Raw genomic sequence first — 15,516 nt, 5'->3', positions numbered from 1 at the left:
TGGAGGATGTTCTGTTCTCTGGGGCAAGCTCAGATGCGTGTCATGTTCCTGTGCAGCTAGCCTTTATGAATCCTTGGCAAAATCCAAAAGATGCTGCCAATGTTTATTTTTCTGGAAGTCAAGTGTGCTGAGTAAAATCCTACCCGTACTTGGTGAGCATGAAACCATGTACAAAATGCCCAACTGCTAAAAGTTAAAATGTTTTTAATTTTGGAAATAAGCCCAAAGGCCACCCAATAGTTCTATTTTGAAAACAGTATTTGTATCGTCAACTCATTCTCAAGTAGCTTCTGAAGAAGTCGTACCTCCTCTGGAGAAGTCTGAAGTCAAATGCTATTTAGTTTGAAACGTAACCACCAGGGGTGGTTCGGTTTCACTGTCCTGACCAAGAAGCACTGGGATCAACATTTAGGAGCTTTGAAAATATCCTGAGCATTAGAAACTGGGTCAAATAATGTGACTGTCTACCTTGAATTGTGAGTATTCTAAAGGTTCTGGAGACTAAAGATAACATACACATATGCAAGCACACACATACATACATTTCCCATCTCCCTTGCATGAACTGGTTGAAAAGTGCAAACCCTGCGTTCGATTTTCTAGGCTCCTAGTATCTGGTAGAGATGATGGGCTCTTACTCATATTTCATGTTCACTGTAATTGATTTTTACCTTGAATGCATTGTGCATTTACAACTCTGGCCTGAAAATGTGATGCATTGCCTTTCAGAATCTAGCTCGCAGCTATAGTCACACAAGCCCATTTGCGTTTGGTGTGTCAACCACGATACACAGCATACAGCTTGCGTCGAGGCAGCTGGTACAGGGTAGAAAATTCTCCAGCCAATGCATGACCTCATAATGCTTCAGGTGTGCCCTCTCCAACAGAGCCCCTCTGATAGTCCTGGCATAATTAGCATTTTGGCATTAAAGGAAGCCTTTGATATTTGATCTGATCCTTTCTTCTTTAGTGACATCTTGGGACCATTAACATTCTCTTTGCTCTCTACCATCAGTAGTGAGAAGTGACAACAGAGAGGTTGCAGCCAAGTGGAGGGGCCGGCGGGTGGGGGTGGGGGGGAGGTTGATCTCTGTACCCTGTTTGTCTAGCTTCTTTTAGACAGCGCCTATGTTTTTCTCACATCTCTGTGCAGCCCTTGGATTTGGTGGCCTGGCTTGCTTCCTGCCCTCACCACAGCAGCTGGTGCCTCACCAACCACCAGCTCGTGGGGCTCACTTTAATACAATCCTGGGAAAGTCCTTCCCTGGAGCATCAAACCGGCCAGCTGGTGGGATTCTCTTTGCACTGGGGGAGAGGCTCAATTTTATAAACATATGACAGAGGGCACCAGCTGGATGGTAGTGTCAGAATGAAGCAGCTCTGGCTCTGGTTTCCTGTTCACTCAAGGTCTCTGCAGAGATCTGAGTTGAGCAGAGGCTCTGGGCCAGGTTCCCAGTGGCTGTCCTTTCCTCCCATTGTCCGGAAGAGCTCCTTTCCAGTGAAAGCTAGGCATGGTGCTACCCAGTGGTTGTAGGGCAACATCAGAAAGTGAGGCACGCAGACCTCCTTACTGACAGTACATAAGTGATGACACAGGAGGCGATCAGTGTGCAACCGGGCCGTCCAGCCTCTGCTGTGTCCTGCCTGTACTCGCACCCTGCAGCCTAGATGAGAAGCTTAGGAGCTGACACGGACGTGGTGAGAGGGCCGCGATGTTCTCAGAGTGAGAAAAAGTGAGAAGAGAAATGTTTCAGACATGGGTGTTCTCTTGGGGCCTCAGCAGATGACGGCTCTGCCAGGAAGATGAGGGGGGTCATAGAAAATCCAGGTGTGATGTTTTCTCCCTGCTTGGGGGGTGATGCAGAAAGACACATATTACGATGCTGTAGGCTGTGCTGTGCTTACCGGGATCCCTAGGGCTTTAAGAATGTTCATCTTGCACATGGGGCAGGTGCGATGGTCTAGAAGCCAGGGGTCAACACAGGACTTGTGGAAAAGATGCCTGCAATGAGAACCATACATCTTAGAGTGGCGGTAACCGCACAGACTACCTAGTCCACCACAGCCCAGAGACTTGTCCAAGGTCACTCGACTGCTCAGAGGCACAGCCGAGACTTGAACCTCCATCTCCTAGCTCCTGGGCCAGTGAGCTTCCTGGTATACCCTGTGCTGATTTAGTCAAAATCTGTCTGGATCCCAGGACTGTCCTATACGATTCGCAACAGTCTTCCAAGTTTCAGAAAACATAGAGAATGCAGACACAGAGAGATTTTTTCTCTTTCTCAATAGGAAGAATGCTTAATGGAAATAATGCAGGTGGGGAGGCCTGCACAGGCCTTTCAGGATAACTTGCGACTTGTAAATAAATCCAAACTTTCTTTTTCCACAGTCAGAAGACAACTGCAAAATAAAGGCTTGTTTCCATTAATATTTGGGCTCTCACACAAAAGGGCAAAAGAGCTCCTGGAAGCATTTAACAATACAGATGACATTTTATGTTGTTATGGCTGCTGGCTGTCAAATCAGAAGCCAGAGTGAAGGGTACCGTACCCTTTCCTGTTTGTACAGCTGATGTGCTCAATCAACTCCACTGCTGTTCTCATGTGGCACTCCTGTGAGCCTTCACTGCATGCCAGCAGGAGGGGGGCATTCAGTAGGCACAGGGGGGCCTCCTAACTGACCTTTCACTCAACTTGGCTCTCAAGAGCCCAAGAGATTATCAGGGACTGCTCGAGTCAGAAGCTTTTCTTCTCACTCACAAGACTCCAGACCACAGGCAGAAGCAGTCAGAACTTCCTGCCTGGGGCAAGAAGACAGGGAACCATCTGTCTTAAGTATGAGGGCTTCGCAGGACATTCCATTCATGCCTGACTTTGTCCTCGGCTGTGCACTGTTTACTCTCTTCTCTCACCTTTGTTTTCTTTCCTTCTATCAGTCTAACCCTTTTCTTTGTGTTAGAGGGCTTTAGGCTCAAATGCTTAAAGGGGACCCATAAATTAGGGAAGAGTGCAGGAGGGGCCAATTTTTTAAATGGAAATTGAGAAGAATCCACGTGCCAAGGATGGGGTTAGCTGTACTCTGGATATGATTAGATTGGGGATTAGAACAGGAGAGTAGCAACCTGGATGTGTCATCATGTTTCCAGATTGCTGTTTAGAATGCCTGCAGATTTATTCCTTAGAAGACACATATCACATTCATTCGGTTCTTTACCCATACATTCATCCAACAAGTAATAAATGCTGAGAACTGTGCTCAACACTGGGAATCAGCATGGTAGTGATTTGGCTCCTTCCTTTAGGGAATGTAATGAGAGGAGAGGTTAATAAAATAACATAAATTACTTAATGACAATAGTGCTAAGTATCACCTTAGAAGAAAATGGAGTTTGGGAAGGCTTATGACTGGAGATTTATTTTGTTTGGATACTCAGGGAAGATTTTCCTGATGAAGCGCCAAAGTGAATACTTGAGGGCTACACAGACATTATCCGTATGAAGTGGGAGGGGAGAAGAAGGGTATTCTAGGCACAATGACTGACTGGCACGAGAACCCTGAGCTGGACATTGGCAGAAGTGAGGGAGGGACGAAAGCAAGAGGAAATCACTCTGTCCCCCAAAAGCAGTATGGACCTCCCTAAGTTCAGGCTCTGCACTCAGGAAACAAGCTCTGAATCTGAACTTGCTCACCAACTGTGTTCCTCTGGGGAAAAAAGTCAAACATTCTGATCCTTCTGACTGTTCTTGGGAGGCAGCCTCTGTCGTGTTTCTGGCATACATGTTAGAGTCAGAAAGGAGGGCCAGTCATTAGCTGTTTTAACCTCAATAAGTCACTTAATATCCCCAAGTCTCGGATGCCCCATCTGTAAAATGGAGATATACCTACTTATGCAGAATCTCCAAACCCTAGAAGCTGATAGCTATTTTCGAACACCCCGAGTCATTCCCCTTTGTGCATCTGTGATGGTTAGTTTTGCAGGTAAACTTGGCTAGTGCCTAGTCATTCAATGAAACACTAATCGAGGAGCATATCACAGATCTGGTTAACATCTACAATCAGTTGACTTGGAATAAAGGAGATTATCCTAAATAATCCAGATGGGCCTTATCCAATCAGCTAAAGGCCTTAAGAACATAACTGAAGTTTCCCAAGGAACCAGAAATTCTACCTCCAGATGACAGCACCAGATTCTCCTCAAGTTCCCAGCCTGTAGGCCTGCCCTAAAGATTCCTGACTTGCCAACCCCACATAAGCCAATTTCTTGAAAAAAATCAATGCCTTGAAAATGGTCTCATATATATACATACACATATGATATATAATATAGTGGAGTATAGTGGGATTCTCTGGAGAACATTGACCAATATAACTTCCAATGAGAATGTAAGGCCCATGAGAGCAAAATCCTTGTTTGCCTAATTCTCTGTTGTATCCTCAGCATCTAGAATAGTTCCTGGCACACAGGTGATGCTCAGAAATATCTGCTATATAAATGAATACTTATCAAAAGACCTGGTACTCCTCACTGCCTACACATGGTCATAAGCCCATGGACTCAGTCTTGCTAAATCTCTTCTACTGCTTTGCTTGGCTTCTATTCTCAACACTGCTTCCTCACTCCTAATCTTGTTAATGTTCTTTATTACTGCAATAACATCTAAACTGCTCTCCACACCACCAGCTTTTCCTGTTCTTTTCATCCCACTCATCCTTGCCAGATTTATCTTCCTAAAATATAGCACTGGTTACGTCACCTCCTTGTTCCATTCTGTTCTGTGCTAGGAGCTGGGTACAAAGATGAATAAGACAAGGTCCCTCCATCAATACAGCAGCATAGTCCTTGAATGGTTCCCTGTGAACCACAATGTAAAGGCCACTGGAAAGCCATACTCCTGGATCCATCATTTTCTGGCTGTTTGATCTCAGGCAAGCCTTAGTTCTCCAAGACTCTGTTGCTCATCTGTGAAATTTTCTTATAAGTATGGGGTTTGCAAGTGAATGACTCTGTATGTGTGTGGGGGGTGGCGTTGGGGTGGGGGGATAAGTAATGACCAAAAGCTTAAAACATAACTCCTGGCCCTCCTTAATTTTAAGCTACCATTAATCTTATTAAATTTTGTTGTTGTTGTTTTTCAGTGTTTATTTTTGAGAGAGATAGACAGACAGAGACAGAGCGTTAGCAGGCAAAGGGTAGAGAGAGAGGGAGACAGAATCTGAAGCAGGCTCCAGGCTCTGAGCTGTCAGCATAGAGACCGATGCGGGGCTCAAACCCATGAACTGTGAGATCATGACCTGAGCTGAAGTCGGACGCTTAACCAACTGAGCCACCCAGGCGCCCACAACCATTAATCTAAATGATATAAATGTACTCCATCTTATTTTTAGATATTATGTTATTACTCCAATTCTTACTCTTTAGAATATACTTTTAACATTTTAACAAGTAAAGGCAAATTTTAAAAATTCAAAGGGAGAACTAAGGCAAAAAATGAAAGTGCTAAAGTGACACATAGATGGTGATCATGCTGATTATTAATGAACATTCATTTTCTAACACCATATTTCTTGTGTTAACTATCAAACATGAAGACTGTATCCTTGTAATTAGGATTGCAAAAACAATTCTTCCCTCCCCAATGGAAAGACAAATAAAAGTTACCAGACTAAATAAATAAAGAGTTAGGGAAAGAATCCAGCGTTCAGTGAGATGTACCAACAGTCGAGTAAACATCTCTACGGCAAAGTCAACCTCAGCTCATCCTGTTTGTACGATTCACAGTATGGGACTGTCTCTTCCCATGTTTTAACAAAGGCTGTGTGAGAAAGTACACGCTGAGGAACAATGGGACAAGATATTCTATCTTGTCTATCTTAACAATCCTAGCAAGCTGGAAATACAACAGAGGATTGACCAAAACTCTTCTTCCTCTTTCTTCATCAAAGGGAAGCAAGCATTTAAGTAAAAGTTCCTCAGAGGTGCCTGGGTGGCTCAGCTGGTTAAGCGTCTGACTTTGGCTCATGTCATGATCTCGTGGTTCATGAGTTCAAGCCCCGCGTCAGGCTCTGTGCTGACAGCTCAGAGCCTGAAGCCTGCTTCTGATTCTGTGTCTTCCTCTCCCTCTGACCCTCCCCGGTTTGTGCTCTCTTTCTCTCAAAAGTAAACAAACAAATAAACAAACAAACAAAGTTCTTCAAGCACCTGACAAAAGATGATGCTGACAACTGAAAATGATGCTGAGCTGATTATGAGTAATAAAATAAGTTCTCACATTTTTTTAGCAATAATGACAAACCCAGCTAAACCTGTTTCCCCATTTATTAATTCTTGTTTTCTGTTGTCCTTTGTCTATATGTATGACACCCCCTCCAAATAAATGGCATTTTTTTTCTCCACCTGGAGGAAGAACAGCGCTTTTCTAGCCTTTCCATCTCATTCACTTTTATAGGCTTTGTCAGACCCTGTCACCCTGACATTGACATTAGAAGTCCATGGCTTTCCTTTACAATACAAACTGTTTCATTCCCTTCAGTAAGATGGTTATCAAGTCACTCAGGGACCCAGACAACATTAACTATTTAAATAGGATGTATCCAGTGCTTCTATGGGTAGTCAAAATATTTCCTCAGAACCTCACAATCTTATTTGTAAAGTTGTCAATGAAGTCAGAGTTTTTAAATTAAGACACGCTAAGTTAATCAATATTAACTTAATATTTATCAATATTCCTCCACATATAACATGCAACAGGCATGTTACTATGCAACAGGCATGTGAAATTATTAATTCATAACAGCTCTATGAGGTAAAAATTATTATTCCCATTTTATGGAGGAGTAAGCTTGAAGCTCATCAAAGTAAAATAAATTAAGCCAAGAGCTTGTAAGCTGCAGAGCTAGGGCTCAAGCCCAGCCCTAGTGTCAGTGGTTTTACCCAAGTCTGCACTCTGCCACCCTTCCTTCCCCACACTGAACCATCATGGGTGGGGGGGGGGGTGCAGTTTGGAGGAATTAAAATTTTTATTCTTTCCCAAAGTATTTTTGTGGTTCAGTTTCAAGGAGGCAGTATCTTAGTTACGGGGTTGGAGATCAGGCAAAACCAAAGGGAAAAGTGATCTGCCTTAAGCATATGCACTTGGCTACAGAAGGGAAAAGCTGTCAAATAATACTGGCCTCCTCAGGACTATACTTAGATATTAGTTGGGTTGATTTATTTGGGGAGAGGATAACACTGGCCTCTAAACGCTTTGTACTGCCCCATTCTCCACTGCCCAACAAACAGACTTGGTTAAATGTTGAGTTGGCAGCCTTTCTATAAAATGTTCATATTTGAATCTTCAAGTACCACAGAAAGTCATACCCACTCTTCGTCAGGGCTCTTCTTGACATGGTCTGGTTTTCCTTTCTTGCTTTAGCTTTCTAAATACAAATATGATATCACTCCTCAGGCTTGAAATGCTTCAGCTGCTCCTCTCTCCCTAGAGCACAAAGTCGAAATGCCTGAAGACAAGGCACACAGAAGCCTCACCCACCGTGGCACGTGTCACATCTTCTGTTACGTCCCTACATTTACCGCACACTTTTACCATAACTCTGGAATGCCCTTCTCATTTTTTCTCCTGGTATGTCAAATCCTGCTCATATTTTATCTCATAGCTCAGATATCCCTTCTCTTCTCTGAATATCCCATCCCTTTTTTTTAAACTCTGCCAAAGAGAGCTGGTTTCTTTTTATTTCTGCTCCACTGTGTTTTCCTACATATGTTGCAGTAGTATGTGCCCTGATTTCAGGGTTTGACTACCTCTCCTTAGCACTGTGACCTTGGGTAAGTAACTTAACTTGCCTGTGGCTCAGTTTTCTCTTTCGTGTTTTATGACAATGTCCTTTAATTGTTGCAACAACCCTCTGAAGTAATACTGTTTGTGATAATCCTTCAGAGGGTTGTTATTACAATCAAAGGACAAAGGAATAAAGCAGAACAAACAAAACCTGAAGTTAGTAGACTGAAGAGAATAACAAAGATTAGAGCAGAAAGAAATGAAACAGAGACTAAAAAGACAATAAAAAAGATAAATGAAATTAAGAGCTGGTCTTTGAAAAGATAAAATTGACAAACCTTTAGCTGGACTCACTAAGTAAAAAAGGGAGAGGACTCAAATCAGAAATGAAAGAGATGAGGGGCACCTTGGTGGTTTAGTTGGTTAAGTGTCTGACTCTTGATTTTGACTCAGGTCCTGATCTCACAGTCATGAGATTGAGCCCTGCATGGGGCTGTGTCCTGACAGCACAGAGCCTGCTTGAAATTCTCTCTCTCCTCTCTCTCTGCACCACCCCCCCCATGCTTGCTTCCTCTCTCAAAATAAACATTAAAAAAAATAAACGAAAGAGATGATACAACTGATACCACAGAAATATAAGGTTCATAAGAAACCACTACAACAATTTTATGCCAACAAATTAGACATCTAGAAGAAATGGATAAATTTCCAGAAACATTCAATCTACAAGACTGAATCATGATGAAGTAGGAAATCTGAACAGACTAATTATTAGTAAGGAGATTGAATCAATTATCAAAAACTTGCCAACAAATAAAAAAGTCCAGGACCAGATGGCTTCATTGGTGCAATGTACCAAACATTCAAAGAAGAACCACTCTTTCTCAAACTCTTCCAAAGAAAAGAAGAGGAGGGAATTCTTCCACACTCATTTTATAAGGCCAGCACTGCCCTGATACCAAAACTAAAGAAGGATACACAAGAAAAATATAAGCCAATATCCTCAACAAAATATTAGAGAAGCAAATCCAACAATAAATTACAAGGATCATATACCATGACCAAGTGGGATTTATTCCAAGATGCAAGGATGGTTCAACACCCACAAAATTAGTTAATATGTCATAGCACATTATCAAAATGAAGGATAAAAATCATATGATCATCTCAATGGACGCACAAAAAGCATTTGGTAAAATTCAACATCCATTTATGATAAAAACTCTCAAGAAGGTATAGAGGGGAAGGTACCTCAACACGATAAAGACCATATATGACAAACTCACAGCTAACATACTCAATAGTGAAAAGCTGAAAACGTTTCCTCTAAGATCAGGAAGAAGACAAGGATGCCCACTTCTCACCACTTTTATTTCACATAGTATTTAAGTCCTAGCCAGAACAATGAAGCAAGAAAAATAAAGGCATCCAAAGTGGAAAGGAAGAAATAAAATTGTCACTATTTGCAGATGATATATATAGAAAACTCTAAAGACTCCATCCCAAAACTTTTAGAATAAATGAGTTCAGTAAAACTGAAGGACACAAAATCAATACACAAAAATCTGTGGTGTTTCTATATACTATAATGAGCTGTTAGAAATAGAAATCAAGAAAACAAAACCATTTACAACTGCATCAAAAAGAATAAAATACCAAGGAATAAATGTAACCAAGTAGGTGAAAGACCTGTACGTTGAAAATTATAAGACATGGATAAAAGCAACTGAAGACACAAATAAATGGAAAGATATTCCATGCTCATAGATTGGAAGAATTCAATATTATTAAAAATCCATACAACCCAAAGCAATCTACATTTTCAATATAATCCCTATCAAAATTCCACTGTCAATTTTCAAAGAAATAGAACAAATAATCCCAAAATTTTTATGGATCCAAACACACACACACACACACACACACACACACACACACACACGCGCGCGCGCACACACACACAAACCACAAATAGCCAAAGCAATCTTGAGAAAGAACAAAGCTGGAAGAATCATGTCCCTTGATTTCAAATTATACTTCAAAGCTACAATAATTAAAACAGTATCGTACTGGCATAAAAACAGACACACATAGATCAATGGAACAAAATAAAGAGCCCAGAAATAAACCCATGCATATATGGTCAATCAATCTACAACAAAGGAGGCAAGAACACACAATGGGGAAAGGACAGTCTCTGCAATAAATGGTGTTGGGAAAACTGGACAGCCAAAGAATAAAAAGTCTACCCCAATCTTACACCATACACAAAAATTAACTCAAAATGGATTAAAGACTTAAATATAATACCTGAAACCATAAATCTAGAAGAAAACATAGGCAGTTAAGCTCCTTGACATACGTCTTGGCAATAGTTTTTTGAATCTGACACCAAAAGCAAAAGCAACAAAACAAAAATAAACAAGTAGGAAAAAAATAAACAAGTGGGACTATAACAAACTAAAAAGCTTCTGCAGAACAAAGGAAACCACAACCAAATGAAAAGGCAACCTACAGAATGAGAGAAGATATTTGCAAGTCATATACCTGATAAAGGACTAATATCCAAAATATATAAAGAATTCATACAACTTGATAGCAAAAAAAAAATCCAATTAAAACATGGGCTAAAGATCCAAATAAACATTTTTCTAAAGAAGACAATACAGATGCCCAACAAATACATGAAAGGATGCTCAAGATCACTGATCATCAGAGACATGCAAGTTGAAACCACAATGAAATATCAATTCACACCTGTTAAAATGGCTTTTCTCAAAAATACAAGACACATCAAAGTGTTGGAGAGGATGTGGAGGAAAGGGAACCCTGTGCCCTGTTGGTGGGAAGGTAAATTGTTGCAGCCACTGTGGAAAACAGTATGAAGGTTCCTCATAAGATTGAAAATAGAACTACCATATGATCCAGCAATTCAACTTCTGGGTATTTATCTGAAGAAAACAAAAACATTAACTCAAAAAGATAGATGCACCTCCATATTTATTGCAACATTATTTATAATAGTCAAGTGTCTGTCAATGGATGAATGGATAAAGAAATGCGGTGTACCTTCTCTCTCTCTCTCTCTCTCTCTCTCTCTCTCTCTCTCTCTCTCTCTCACACACACACACACACACACACACACACACACACACACAATGGAATATTACTCAGCACTAAAAAGAATGAAATCTCACCATTTGCGACAACATGGATGAACCTGGAGGGCATTATACTAAGTTAAATAAGTCAGAGAAAGATAAAATACTGTATGATCTCTCTTATGCATGAAATCTAAAAACAAAGACAACAACAACCACAAGACAAGCTCATAGATACAGAAAACAGATTGCTGGTTGCCAGTGGTGAATGGGAAACACGGGTGAGGGGGTCAAAAGGTAGAAAGAAAGGAAAAAAGACAAAGAATTTTGGTACTGCTTAGCTAGTATCATTCCAATGAATTGAAAACCACTGATTTCATGTTGATCTTGTATCCAGATATCTAAAAATTATTTTATTTGTTCTGATACATTTTCACAAATGCACAATTATTGGTAAAAAAAATATTCCTTGCTAATATTTTTGCCCAAACTGAATTTTAAGACTTCAGATAAAAGTATTAAAACACTTACAAAAGCATTTCCTAACTTAAATCAGAAAAATGTAAATTAAAACAGTAAGTTCATTTTTGCTGATAATTTGCATTTATTTATTTTAAAAAAATTTAAATGTTTATTTTTGAGAAAGGGACAGAGCGTGAGTGGGGGAGAGGGAGAGGGAGACACAGAATCCGAAGCCGGTTCCAGGCTCTGAGCTGTCAGCGCAGAGCCGGCTGCAGGGCTTGAACCCACAAACTGCGAGATCATGACCTGAGCCGAAGTCAGATGCTTAGCCAATTGAGCCACCCAGGCTCCCCAAATTTGCATTTATTTTTAAATTTGATAATAGGTTATGCTGGCTATGGCATAAACACTTATGTACGTTTGGTGGGAAGATAAATTGGTCAGTCTAACCTTTTGTGAGAGCAATATGGCAGAGTGAATCAATATTGAAATGAATAATCCCTTTTAGCCTGTAAAAAAGTATCTGGTTTACACTTAGGTCCTTCAAGTGAGAATAAATTTAAATATTAAAAGAAGATGGGACACAAAACATAAAATATTCAGAATACTACCTGGCACATTAGCAGCTAGAATGTCATAGGGTTGTTTTTTTTTTTTAAATTACTTGTTTACATATGGGTGAAGTTAAAAGCATTTTAACACCTGGCACAGTGTGGGCACTGTCAGATAAGAGTGGAGGCCAGCTCTAAACAATGAGCGCAACCTTATAGGCTCAGTATCCACCCTGTTTTACTGTTCTATGTCCCAAGTGAATTTGAGACACACTGGAGGGCAGAGTTAAAGTATTTCTGTCTCTAAAACCTAGTAGAGTACCTGGAATAGGATATACTTTCAGTATTGTTTGTTGAAAAAATGAATTCTGAAAGTCCGTTTTCCCCGTCGTGATTTCTTGCAAGTGAGCGTTCTGTGGTAGAGCTTACTCAGGAAGCACTTGCCTTAATTTTTATGGGTTCTAAAACGTAAAAGAATTCTGTCTTCTTCTGGGGGTCGGTGGGTCCTGACAAGAACATTAGGGGCATTGATGAGTCCATGATCTGCCTAGGTTGCCTGGTAGACACCGCATAGGGCCATTCCTTCTATGCAAATCTCATTTTGGGAACATCAGTTCATGGAACTGAGCACAAGCATTACTCGGTTAGAATGGCCATAATGGCAGTGGTGATGGCACTTACAGAATGTTGACTGAGCCCAGACGGTGTCATGGATGTTGCATAGGAGAAATGTATTCCACTCCTACCCAGAGGACAAAAGAAACCTAACTTGTTCTTGCTGATTTCTTTCTTTTTTTTTTTTTTAATTTTTTTAACGTTTATTTATTTTTGAGACAGAGAGAGACAGAGCATGAACAGGGGAGGGGCAGAGAGAGAGGGAGACAGAGAATCTGAAACAGGCTCCAGGCTCTGAGCTGTCAGCACAGAGCCTGACGCGGGGCTCAAACTCACGGACCGTGAGATCATGACCTGAGCCGAAGTCGGACGCTTAACCGACCAAGCCACCCAGGTGCCCCAACTCTTGCTGATTTCTTATAGGATTTTGTTTGTCTAGCTACTCCTAAAATCAGGTGAATTCAACCAGAACTTTGCCAGGATCTTGACTGTCATGTCTTTGAAAAACACACGGAAATCATTGACTTCTTTTGTGCATTATCTTTTGCCCAAATGCCATGCCTTTGGTCCAGTAACTAGCAACCCAGGCATTCAATGTATCATGAGATTTCTCTACATTTTCTACTGTACTGTATATTATGCAAAGTAGTAGGTTTAACTTCTATCTCTGTTAGTGAAAAAATTGTTGACACAGTGGCACTTTAGTGTCGTATGGAAGGTGTATTTCCTAGTTATACATGAGAAAATCTGAAGAGTATTTCTGTATGTTGTAAAGAGATTCCAAAACTGATACCAGAACTCACTGTTTGGAATGCTGAGTTCTGAGGAAAAAGTAGGAAAATCATATGGGCCAGACATGCATCCTATTGGTGAGGTATTTTTCTTTTTTTTTTTACATTTTACTTATTTTTGAGAGAGAGAGGGAGAGAGAGGGAGAGAGAGAGAGAGAGAGCACACAAGTGAGGGAGAGGCAGAGAGAGAGGGAGATGCAGAATCCGAAGCAGGCTCCAGTCTCTGAGCTGTCAGCACAGAGCCCGATGTGGGGCTCGAACTCACAAACCAGAAGATCATGATCTGAGCCGAAGTCGGACGCTTAACCGACTGAGCCACCCAGGCGCCCTGTGAGGTGTTTTAAATAAAGAATTGACAGGCTGATTGGAAGATGCACAGTCCATACTGTGTAGAGGTTAAAAGCATAGGCTGGGGGTAAAGCACGTTTCATTTTTAATCTTCGCCGACAGTCCTGGGATAACCCTGAACCTCTCTGAGCCTTAGTTTCTTTGTCTGTAAAATGAGGATAATAATAGTACCCATCTGAGGCACTCTTTAATACTATTCATCCATTATGCTACCTTTGCATCTTTCAAGCACATGGGATGATTATAGGCTCTCCTGTTGGTAGCTGTGGCTATGTGACTAATTCTGGCCAATAAGGTAAAAAAAGAAATAGAAGATTTCACTTCAGGTCATGGGATTTAATTACTGACTTGTCAAAGTTAACAGTGTTTGAGGTGGTGACTGCTTTGTCACCTGACAGCCATGAGCAGACATTCCTTGTTGATGCACAGATAAACACAAAACATGAGAAATCTTTGTTGTGTTAAGCCACGGAGAGTTGGGAGGGTTGTTGTTGTTGTTGTTGTTGTTGCTGCAGCAGCAAAACCTAGATCCTGACTAGTAAAATACCTTACCAGGTTGTTGTGAGGATTAAGTATTTGTTTGTAAAGTGCTTGGCTACTAAGTGTTCAGTGGATAATGGTGCCATTAACTACTTTTTAAAAAATGTTTATTTATTTATTTTGAGAGAAAGAGCGAGAGCTGAGTAGGAGAGAGGCAGAGAGAGAGGGAGGGAGAGAATCCTAAGCAGGCTCTGTGCTGTCAGCGCAGAGCCCGATGCGGGGTTCCATCTCACAAACCATGAGATCATGACCTGAGCTGAAATCAAGAGCTTAACTGACTGAGTTACCCAGGTGCCCCAACTATTTTAAGTGATGTTAGTACTACATATAAAGTGATGGATCATAAAGAGATACAAGTAAAAGTATCACAGAATTTGAGGAAGGAAGCAGTTCCTTTGTGAGGAAATTTGGGAGCTACAGGATGGGGAGAACTTTGAAGTGTGGAGACCCAAGGAAAGAATCTAAGGAGACGGAATTTACATGAGTAAAGACAGCTCTAGTCTCATGATTTGGATGAGAAACTCAGTTGGGTTGAAAGCTAGACTATTTACAAAGTAAGAACAGGAAATAAAGCTGGAATGGATGGATCCAAATCAGTATTTTGAAATAATCTGGATGGACTGAGTAGCAAAGAGGTATGAACAATGAGGAAAAAGCCATGGACCTGAGCTAGATGTCCCTCATTCCTTGTGATGATAGGCTTCTCGTCATCAAGTTATTTCCTTCTACTGTCTCAGTTTTCTAATGTCTCCTATACATAAAGTCCTTGCAGTGGTGACAATGTGGGCATGGTGTTGATCAGGCCAGTTAAGCAGACACCAGCCCCTCCCTACTGTAACCCTATCCAACTGGCCTAGAGCCTCACTGTGGGGGTAATTCTGCCATTGGGCTTGGTCTGAAATGTTTTGGCCAATTATGAGAAACTGCATTTCCCTGATCCCCCCCTATTTAGGTTATGCAAACATCATTTAAAACAAAAAAGAAGAGAAAAGGAAAAGGGAAAAAGAGCTATCACACAGAATCAGCAGTAACCATATTCTGGCTATTGTTTAAAAACAGAATTACTTTGTTTTGGCAAGCTAATATGCTATGCTAGCAGTTTTACCTGATGGAGGGGGAAAAAACAAAGAATGCAGTGAAATAAATTATTGCTCACCTTACTAGCACCAGCACTGGCCTCCTATGAACAAGGCTGGCCTGTTTTCAGGGCCACAAAACTAAACTTGGAATCACTGTGGAGAGAGTAAAATCCTTAAAGCTAGCTTACATTGGATTTGGTTTCTTTGGGATGCTCAGGCATTTGGCCTAGAGTGAGATGGGGGTTGCTGGGGAT

General features: G+C 41.0%; 1 protein-coding gene across 1 annotated transcript in view; it reads right to left on the bottom strand.

Moving 5' to 3' along the window:
- Positions 1-15,516, bottom strand: part of RNF150 (ring finger protein 150) — a 251,657-nt gene that overhangs the window by 47,692 nt on the left and 188,449 nt on the right. Inside the window, exon 5 of the mRNA XM_042935429.1 lies at positions 1,906-2,002. Coding sequence (XP_042791363.1) covers positions 1,906-2,002 — 97 coding nt within the window. The remainder of the gene's footprint in view (positions 1-1,905; positions 2,003-15,516) is intronic.

This window comes from Panthera leo, chromosome B1 (genome assembly GCF_018350215.1).
Source record: "Panthera leo isolate Ple1 chromosome B1, P.leo_Ple1_pat1.1, whole genome shotgun sequence".
Lineage (NCBI taxonomy): Eukaryota > Metazoa > Chordata > Mammalia > Carnivora > Felidae > Panthera > Panthera leo.
The sequence above is the reverse complement of the archived record's forward strand: the minus strand, read 5'-3'. Positions and strand labels throughout refer to the sequence as shown.